Source organism: Tubulanus polymorphus, chromosome 3 (assembly GCF_964204645.1).
Source record: "Tubulanus polymorphus chromosome 3, tnTubPoly1.2, whole genome shotgun sequence".
Classification (NCBI taxonomy): Eukaryota; Metazoa; Nemertea; class Palaeonemertea; order Tubulaniformes; family Tubulanidae; genus Tubulanus; species Tubulanus polymorphus.
In genome coordinates, this window is record NC_134027.1 from 876,642 (window position 1) to 886,786 (window position 10,145).

The 10,145-nt window shown below is 37.7% G+C and overlaps 2 protein-coding genes and 1 non-coding gene across 3 annotated transcripts; 2 read left to right on the forward strand and 1 right to left on the reverse strand.

The window, feature by feature from the left end:
- Nucleotides 1-305: 305 nt before the first annotated feature.
- LOC141901111 (putative sodium-dependent transporter YocR) lies at nucleotides 306-6,008 on the reverse strand. Its single transcript, XM_074788195.1, has 12 exons — nucleotides 5,997-6,008; nucleotides 5,536-5,671; nucleotides 5,004-5,187; nucleotides 4,236-4,350; nucleotides 3,416-3,614; nucleotides 2,963-3,125; nucleotides 2,744-2,872; nucleotides 2,250-2,389; nucleotides 1,767-1,861; nucleotides 1,306-1,460; nucleotides 1,004-1,133; nucleotides 306-553 (listed from the first exon to the last, which is right to left on the reverse strand). The coding sequence occupies exons 1-12, from the start codon at nucleotides 6,006-6,008 to the stop codon at nucleotides 392-394; spliced, it is 1,620 nt and encodes a 539-aa protein (XP_074644296.1). The 3' UTR covers nucleotides 306-391.
- On the forward strand, nucleotides 4,743-4,814 carry Trnag-ucc (transfer RNA glycine (anticodon UCC)). The gene has a single exon. It is a non-coding gene; the product is annotated as a tRNA-Gly (tRNA).
- A 1,156-nt stretch (nucleotides 6,009-7,164) lies between the features above and the next one.
- On the forward strand, nucleotides 7,165-9,936 carry LOC141901114 (elastase-1-like). Its single transcript, XM_074788198.1, has 5 exons — nucleotides 7,165-7,258; nucleotides 7,446-7,659; nucleotides 7,918-8,189; nucleotides 9,181-9,329; nucleotides 9,778-9,936. Exons 1-5 carry the CDS (start codon nucleotides 7,186-7,188, stop codon nucleotides 9,934-9,936), a joined length of 867 nt encoding a protein of 288 aa, XP_074644299.1. The 5' UTR covers nucleotides 7,165-7,185.
- Nucleotides 9,937-10,145: the final 209 nt, after the last annotated feature.

A 10,145-nucleotide genomic window follows, 5' to 3' on the forward strand; every position in this document is an offset into this window, starting at 1 on the left:
GGTATAAAGTAATAAAGCAGATATTATAACAACAAATAAAATCAGAATCGACACCTCGACAAAATAATGACGTTGTATTTGATATTTACAGTTCCAATACTTAGTACATATTTACAATAAAACACGTTTACGCAAAAATCTCAAGGGACAATAAATAGGGGGTATGAATTCACGTTTCCGGACGAGGAAATGAAGAAATTTACGATTTCACGGCTATATTTTCAATGATTTACAATTCACGCGTAAAAATTATGCATTAGAGTAGTAACAAACCCCAAATAAAGCACTCAAATGGGTCCTTGGAATAGAAACATTTCAAATTATCAGTATTCATCAGTAAACAACGTTACAGTGAGTTATTCTAAGTATCAATCTGAAGAGACATGTTTTTCTAAGGCTCGACGTCGTCGTTGCCCCCAATTTCCGGATCGTCTGGTTTTATAGTCGTTTCTTCTTTTGATAACTGATGATTGCTGCTGTCGATGTACCATTCAGGTTTAAACACGGCGCTGAGCAGATTGAATAGAACTGCCAGCATGAATAGTAGGAACCACTGCAATTACGAACATAAAAAATATTTTTTCAACATATGATATTAAAATCGAAGTAATCAATAATAAATAGCTGTTGTACTCAGTATTCCTGAAGATGACTATTAGGTCAAAGTCGAAACGATGTATCAAATAATTGTTAAAGGAAACTTCATCTTTATCGATAAATCAGTGTGTGAGATTCTCTATACATCGTCACAACACGGACTCATCTATAACGCTTCTATTCTACAACTTATCTATCGACTTAAGGACAGTTTTAAGACACGCGTTTTAGAACTTATGAACATTAATACACCTTTCAAATGTTACCGTGTTTATCAAAGCGCAACTATTGATGACGCATTTGGCATAAAGCGTCGACGTAATTGATTTAAAATCACGTGACAATGTTAATATGGATAGTCGAAAGTGAGTCCCTCATTGATAAAATAACAAGTTCATTCGCTTACCTCAATAACTGTAATAAATATCCCTCTATTTGCCATACGGTACCAAGGTCTATGTCTAGCTATATCCTTTGTTACCGCATTCACGAACCACCAGATCAATAAACCTACAGCTTCCAGTGGACAAATATATCTGAAATATCGTATTTCATTTTAGGTTTTTTAAGTTGATTTATAGATTGACATCTTGCAGTTTAAGAATCATATTTTCGGGCCCCAGGACCTGGTGTCAAGGCCAAACGACACTGGTCAAACTAGTCCTTTACGCGAATCTTAGATGGAAACAGTTTGAGATCGTTACTTACTTGCAGATATATTCCCAAATAACCGGAAGGTAGCAGTCACTTCCGGTAGTGAAGTTATTGACGGCGTCAGTGCGGAATCGATTGGATCCGTACGAAATCAATAAACCTTGAAAACAGAGTCCTGATAACAACAGAGAAACGTTCCACACGTAATCCTGTAAAAATAAATGTATACTTCGATCATGTAAGAATTATGTTCTAGACCCAGTTCCGCTGTCGTGAGCATTTTTACTCTTCCAGCGAGCCCAACGTTCTTGTGACGTATATAAATAAATTATTTCATACTAAAATAGCTAGAAATAAATTCTAAACTGTACTGGCATTCGAACCCATCGTTCCAGTTTTGAAATGTTAAACCGAGGAACCGGGTCGTAGATAATCCTACGAATTGAATTAAACGTTTAGAAATCGAAATTACTTAAAATGTTTTTTTTTTGTTTTTTTTTTGTTATGGTTTTTACCTGGTTTGACAATAGAAATAAACTGATCGATGAAGGCAGTCCGCACAGGAAGTGAAATATTACGACAACCATGACGGCGACAAGCCTCGATTTTACTGCAAAGGAGAATAGAAAATAGAAGCTTCATTTTAAGAAAGATAACCAAATTTGGGATACAAGGATTTCAAAAGATACCATGTTAAACATCGTTCTCAAGATTCGTGATAACAATAGTAGTCTGCATAGTGAGTTCAGTAGGAGACGACTATCTGACAAGTTAGGGTATAAGAAACATACCAAGCAGCACGCCCCCTCCCCCTCCCCACGGGTATTCTCTCAAATATACTGGAACAATTTTTTATATCGGGCAAGTTGTTTAGGCAATGAATCCGCAATTTAACTCGCAAAGATTGTTACACAGATTTATTTCCATTACGTAACATTTTCAAAATGTGTCGTCTTTTTCGATTTAGCAGAAAATCATTCGAAAAAAGAAATACTCACTTCCGAATTGTATGATCGTCTTAGCGACGGTTTCCATCATGGCGATCAGGGAACTAAAACCGGCACAGAATAAACATAGAAAAAACAAAGCGGCGATCACTCTACCTGTCACCCCTATAGAACTATATAATACTGGGGTCCTAAAAGAATATCAAAAAGAAAACTTAACTCATTATTAAGTGATATAATTTGACCACTATTTTGTCAATACAGCCACGTGCATTGTCACGTGGTGACGCCATATTGGATTTCAAAGACAATATTTGATTTGCATGATAGTACATCCCCATTTTCTTAGTAATAGTCGAAACTGCCGTGATTAGTTTAGTTATCACGATATATTCATCGAATGTTCAAACTTATTTTCTAAATATAAGCAAAGATAACGGGTGTTTCCCGTCTTAAACAAATGATGACATCACTGCTCATTAGCATAGATAACACGTGTTTGCCATCCAATATGGCGTCGGAAACAAATCTATATACATATTTACCAAATGAAAGTGATACCAGTTCCACCTGGTCCACTTGTCTTTAGAATTTCCACTATTTCAGTCTGACTGTAGTTTAAAGGTGTCAGGGTGGAAAATACCAGACTGAATATAGTGATTCCACTCGACAAACTGAAAAAAAAGTTTAAAAATGCTTGAACTGAACTCAAATCTAAGCCATGACGACTCGGCGAAACTGACTCCAGAAGGAAATAAAATTACCTGACAATATTATTCGTTATCGGCAACAAAATGCCGTATTTGACGATCGGCTGATCACGTGACATCATCGTGGCGTACGTGAGCAGAGAGCCGGCTCCGGCGGAAGTATCGAAAGCATTATGACTGCAAGCGTCCACCCAAACCGACGCCTTACCTAATGAACCTGAGAACAAGACAAAAAACGTTCATTTCTAGGTATGTGATAGAAAGATTTATTTATTTATTTGAATGACCTGTAGAACTTTTCATATATCATTTTATTATTCGTGGACCAGGGGTGTTCATATCCAGGTATATAATTAACTATATATTTGGACCAGTAGAACTTATCGCTTATCGTTTATCTTCATTCAACGATCAGTTGCAAGCGTGAAATTATCTCATTTTCACGTATTTCGCGAGGAAATTGTTTGATAAATTTCCCTCATTGTCTTCAATTATATTCCTACTAACCCCAATTCGGATTGAACATGTATTTCAAACCGTTGATAGCGTGCGGTCTAGAAATGGACCAGAACAAGTTGAACACGATTATTGCTAGAAGTATTGGAAGCAGGAAGATGTTCGCTCTTTCTATTGAAACTGCGCCTTTAACCAGTAGTAAACCAGACATTACGCAGCACAGGCCCTGGAATAAAATGGGCCATCGACTCTACAAAAATTGAGAAAAAAAATTCAATAGTCATTTATACTAAATTGTTATGATGATAATCGGTAAATTGCAGTTACGCGTATATAGGTGATGGTGGGTGTTTAATACCGTCAATACACTAAGCGCCACGTAGTAGGGCGGGTTCAATTTTTTTTTCCCAATGGGGGATCGAGAGACCGGAGAAGGATTCGCCACCAGGATTCGAAGATGTTTCTTAATCAAACGATCTTGGCTCGACATTGTAAATGATACCCTGAGTAGCGCTCAGTGGGTTCCCATATAGAACCTACTCATAACCCTAAGCAAAGTGGAATAACGTTTCTTTTAATTATTACCCTTCCCAGTTTTATAGTCACGGCTAAGACCTAAGACTAGTCTAAGACCATCTTAGTCCTGTATGCAATCTAACAACTTCATGCTTTTCTTAAGGTCTAAGGTCACTTTTAGAGTTAAGTCTCGACTATGGGAACGGCTCCAGGCACATATCTGATTCCCGAAGATGACTATATAAGGATATAGTCGAAGCGTTGAAATAGATCATATACGCTCAATGAAACATCTCCCGTTCATTTTTACTGTCTGATTATTTCACATCCTTATCACTTCGCTTATCACTCTTACCGCTGTAAAGTCGTTGAATATGAGTTCACTTTCTGTTAGATTTCCCGGTAAACCATAAGTAATAATGTAACACATGTAATACAAACACCAACCGGTTATAACTGTATAAAAACACCTGAAAAAATATGGAAAAAATTACAAACGGATTAAGGACATCTTGTGCTGACAAAAATAGGGTAATTGACTAGCCCGTAATCTCAGACATGGAGAAGATTAAAAGATTGAATAAAATCCACTTAAGTTAAAAGATTTAAAAACTATATTTATTCATTAAGAATTAAAACAGGATATCTAAAAAAAGACGTGACGTTTCGGGCTCTCTCAAGAGACGACCGTTAGGTCCTCACAATCGAGGTTTCTAGGTCTGGCATATTCTTGAAAAAATCTTTCCCATTCAGTAATCATCAATCACCGCCAACTGTTACAAGAATCTATTGTTCAGGAAACATGTGTTTCTCGTTTTAGAATACAAATAAAGATCTACAATGATGGGTCTTACCATAAGCGGCGTTCGTGGTGTAAAGGTTAGCATCGTTGCCTTCCAAGCAATGGATCCGGGTTCGATTCCCGGCGAACGCACGAATTTATTTTTCTGGTTTTTATTTTTTTAATCAATTAAACATCTTTAAACATCTCTCTGAACTGTCTTATCTTTCATCATTACAAATTCGCACATCCCGGAACCACCGAATATATATATATATATATATAGTGAATTTCTACGAGGTGTCAAGCATTTGCAATTTTTTGTAAAGAAGAAACACTTACGTATGAGCAAATAGGATGAGCTGGATGATGGCAGCAGCCCAGATACTGCGGTTACCTAGCAACTGTTGAAACGACAGAATGACGGACTTCTTCGTAAAACGGCCCACCGCTAACTCAAACGTTACCATGGGAACGCTCCATAAAAACGTGAATAATAACCAAACAATGAGAAAAACGAGAGACCCTGAAAATAATTAGAATTTCTTTTTTTGTGCTGAAATGATATCTACACATCGACACGATAAACGGTGATATAAGTCGTTTTGTGCAAGTAATAAGAAAATATATTATCATCATTATCATTATCAAGTAAGCTGGTTTGGTCAGACTGTGTGAAATACATCCGCAGTTTTTTTGCAAATCTCTTTTTGCGGAAATCAAAAAAAAATCTCATATGGTCTCACTGTGTGAAATACATCATCACTTATCGTGTAAATAAAAAAAAGTCGCTTGGTCTAACTGTGCGAAATACGTCATCACTTTCTGTGCAAATGGATTGGTCTGACTTGAAATTGGTTGTTTTGTGATGTACCTTGTGAATCGCTATTCTTAGCCACAACACGCGGAAACCGCCAAATATTCGCAGCACCAATCATCAATCCCAGAGTCGAAATGACCGCCGTAGCACCGGAAGTGAACTGGTTCATTTTTCCCAAGCCGTTTCGAGCCTGTAAAAAAACAAATAAAACAAAAATTAAAATCTTTAGAAACGACAACTCGGAACAGCGTCCATGAAATCAATACATAACAAAGTCTTGTCATTCTATTATTAAAGAAAAGCCCACAATATTGGGGGAAAAAACTAAGAGAGCAGTGACGGTACGACTGTGTCTATGTTTATGTTTCTGAATGCCCTCGTAGAGGGCGTTGATTTCCACGGATTTTCTGTAACCTTGACCCGTACAAATAGAAGCTTCTAGGGAAACGATTTCACAAACACGTGACCCCGGGCGACAGTCGATCCGTGTGAAATGATATAAAAATATCAGATACCACACCATCCATTAGACGAGAGATAGCCTAGAGAGTTAAGAAAATCAAAAACCAAATATGAATTTCTTTATAGTTATTTTAAGGCAATTTTTTGATGCCAGATTTTGATATGATTGAAGTAGATTATTATTGAAACTAATACACCTCACGACCACAGTTAAAACACTTTACCCGCGTGAAACTGTAAACCTACAACATTCAGTTTCGTCTTTTGCTTGAATTATAGTTGAAGAACTTGCCGGAGGCGTTTAGTTATAAACTGAGTTGAACCAATTTAGAGGGGTGTGGGTAGTTTCAACCTTACCGCGCATAGGAAAAAGCGTCTAATTGTCGTTGCTGCGAAGGAAGTTGGGTGGAACAAAGTCGATTTAGAATAAAAGCCTCGCTTCTGAGTAACGTACAAATTGATTTATTAGATAATAAAAATTCATACATTGTCGTATTATTATAGTTAATGATAACCTTTAACCATGGATTTGTTTGTTTTGTTATGTTTTTGTATTTTATTGATGAGTTGAGCAGTAATCTAATCAATATTTTTAAGACCTAAAACGATTTTAAAATGTTTGTAAAAATGTAACTTAATACACGCTGCATCGTGTCCTTAATGGATGACTTGTTAGGTGTTCAACAAGTAAATAGTGGCTGGGCGTTTGTTGTAAGATCGTTAAGTGCAGTTCTGTCTATGATGCCTTATATGAACTTATGATAAATTTACTTAACAAATTGATAGGCTACAAGCCACTTCCAATCAAGGGTATAACGAAAGCCGGGGCTATTTTTTGGTCCGCGCCAAATTAGGCCAGGGACAATACTGACCAAAAAGTCAGACCGACTTATATCGCTTTGTTTAAGCATTGTTTAGTATCGATTTAGTAGTTTGCGTGTGAGCGCAATCTCTAAAGCGCGGGTCTGATCCAGGCCCCAAAACATCGCCGTATAATAAATAGTCATATACACTCATTGATTTATCAAGAAATTTCCGTATTTTGGTGAAATTATTGTGGGATTTCTTACATAGTCAAAATGAACCGACAATCGTGTTATCTACATGTCCACACCGTGCTGAAATCCTCTTTCTATTGATACGAATCTAATTTTACGGATAAGTCACGTATTTCAATTCCGATTCCAGTGTTATATAAACGACTTTAGAATTATGTCGCTTTGTAAAACAAGAGATATCAAAATGAAGGCCGCCGTACTAGCTTTCAATCTCGTGCTGGGAATAGCAGCTTTCATCGGAAGCCAAGCGGAGTCGAGTAAGTTGATACTCTCATCAAATATATTTCATTTAAAAAAAAAATATTTGGCTCTATTTCATGCGCTTGATGAGACTTGATGAAAATTGGGTTTGGTTCATGTTGATTCCTAAACTAATCGAATGGAAGAAAACCGGTGTCAATTTCATAGATTGTACAAATTCTGAATGTGATTTCATCACTACAGTTTCAGCTGGTACGTGCGGAAAAGCCGCTATCAAACATGTAGATGGAAACGATTTGAATGGGTTCCGAGTTGTTGGAGGTACAGAGGCTCAACCCGGCAGCTGGCCATGGATGGCAGGATTCAGTATAAGAGATCGCAGAAATAAATATGAACACACTTGTGGCGGATCGCTCATTCATCCACAGTGGGTTTTACTCGCGGCGCACTGCTTCAGGTAAGTAGTAACTGACCCCGCGGCCCGAGCCTTAAGGCTAACAACACGTGGCCTACTCGGACTTTTGACTTCAGACAACGACTTAATCATTTTTTGACTTCCTGACGTATTTTCCTAACTCAGATTTTCAAGGATCAATTTTTACGGTTCCAAAATTTGTCTTCTAAGTTAGCCGAGGTATGAATATTCGAATCAACTCTAAATATATTCTAAACGTTTTGGAAGGATTTTATCTTTAATGATGCATCTCTATTTCAGTCATCGCACAGAGCCAGAGTATTATAAATATTACAAGATAACATTGGGAAAGCACGCTATGGACGGCTCCGAACCGACTGAACAGGAATTCGATGTCGATACGATTATCGTTCATGAGAAATATAGGTGGGCTCCGAGAGGTTATGATATAGCTCTGGTCAAATTGTCCAGACCCGCAGTACTCAACGACCGCGTGTCTACAATTTGTCTTCCGTCGCAGCACGCTAGACCTGGACAGTACTGTTACGTCACAGGATGGGGACTAACACACGGTAAGAACTACTTTCTTATTTTACAACAAAAAATCTATTGTATCGATCACGTGGCCATGTCGTACGTATTTCGTTGGTCAAAAAGCTCACTATGCTCGAATACTAATACGAATATTTATTACACTCCAACCATTTCCATGGTATATGGAGGAAAAAACAGTATTTACAATTATATACAAAAACAGTAGATAAAAGCACTTTGAAACATAACAAACGTTATTTACAACTTACTATTCACACACACTACCGGAGGGATCTATATACATCCAGACCTAATTTGATTAATTTAGCCAGTTAAAAAGTTAGATTTATTGTTCTAACTTGCTACATAGCGCCTCTACCGGTGGTTTAACGAACTATACATCAATCACGTGATATTTTTTCTTGTTTATCATTGGTTAATCGTGTTGCGGTGGAGCGCCATCTGCCAACGAAATAAGTTGATTGCGTGATTATCGATTTTGTGATTTGTGACGGTTATTTTTATCAAACAGCGAGAAGGCTGTTTTATCATTGTCGACGACAGCGCATTGTTTCTAAAAGCGCCCACGATAAACGCCTCGAGTTACAACTCACATCAACACTGGATAGATTTATTTTTCGATGTGTTTTCAGTTGTTTTGTCAAAACATTTTAAACGCGAGCCACACAAACAAAATTGTGGCTGAATCTATTTCCTGTGACTCCGCAGTTGTTCTGTCCGTCCGTCGCGTAGGGTCAAAATTAGTTAATCGTCATTTCCCATACTCCATACCTATGATATGATATAATATGTACTGTTAGGTCCTGTGATCATCAACCCCCGGTTACACAATTCTCCCGTTTCTCCCGAGGATTCCCGTTCTCAACTCCAGTTAGCCTACTCTATCCAAATTCTAACTCAAAATTGTGGCATCGATTACGGGATCATTGGTTAAATCTAAACCTCAAACTTCACCCTAAAATCGGTCAGTTTCTTAAGCTAAATTTTATTGTTGTTATTTGCTACTAGGCACAAGTTCGCACGGAAATCTGAAACAGGCTTATGTTCCGGTGGTCGATAAGGATGTGTGTCGCAGTAAGAGTTATTACGGCACCTCAATCCGCACTAAGATGATGATCTGTGCAGGTTACGAAGAGGGAGGACATGATGCGTGTCAGGTAATGTCCCGTACATCAGCTGGATCCAATTCTACAGCTTTGGAAATCATAAGAAAAAAACTGATTTTGACATTAATATCAGGATGCTGATTTTAAGAGTTACCTCAGAAACTACGTTTTCAATTATTATTGACAGTTGGGTCAAATTTCAACTCGGAACCTGGGTCCATAGTAAGTTAGTTCATAGATTCGCCACCAACGTCATATATAGGGGCAGCACGTAACGGTAAAGATCTGACGTTGCATAAATTCCTACTGTGGCATACGAGTAATACTAGCATGCCACAGTAGAAATAAGTTAGTTCACAAATTTAACGCCAACGTTGTGTATAGGGGCAGCACGCAACGGTCTAAATCTGACGCAGCACAAATTTCTTCTGTGGCACGCTAGTAATCAGTGAGTGTCATAAAATTGATATATGGTTTTTTTGTTTTGTTTTAAATTCAGAGAGATAGCGGTGGACCCCTGGCATGTGAGGTTAAAGGCCGTTACGAGGTTTACGGTATCGTCTCGTTTGGTACGGGCTGCGCATTGGCCAAAAAGCCCGGTATCTACACACGAGTTACAACTTATCTTCCGTGGATTAGAAGTAAAATTTGGAAATAAATAATGAGTCTGTTTCGGATGAAAACTTATATTTTTGTTATTTTTTCTTTCTCGTCGAGTACAATTAGCGTTTTCTCGCATTTGCTAATTATTTTCTAAACATTGTACCATATTGTAACCACATTTCTTCTTAAACAATCTGGATTAATGAACTGCAACTTTAACTTAAGACTGAGTGTTGAGACTGCTATACCCTGCGGTTTTCCATA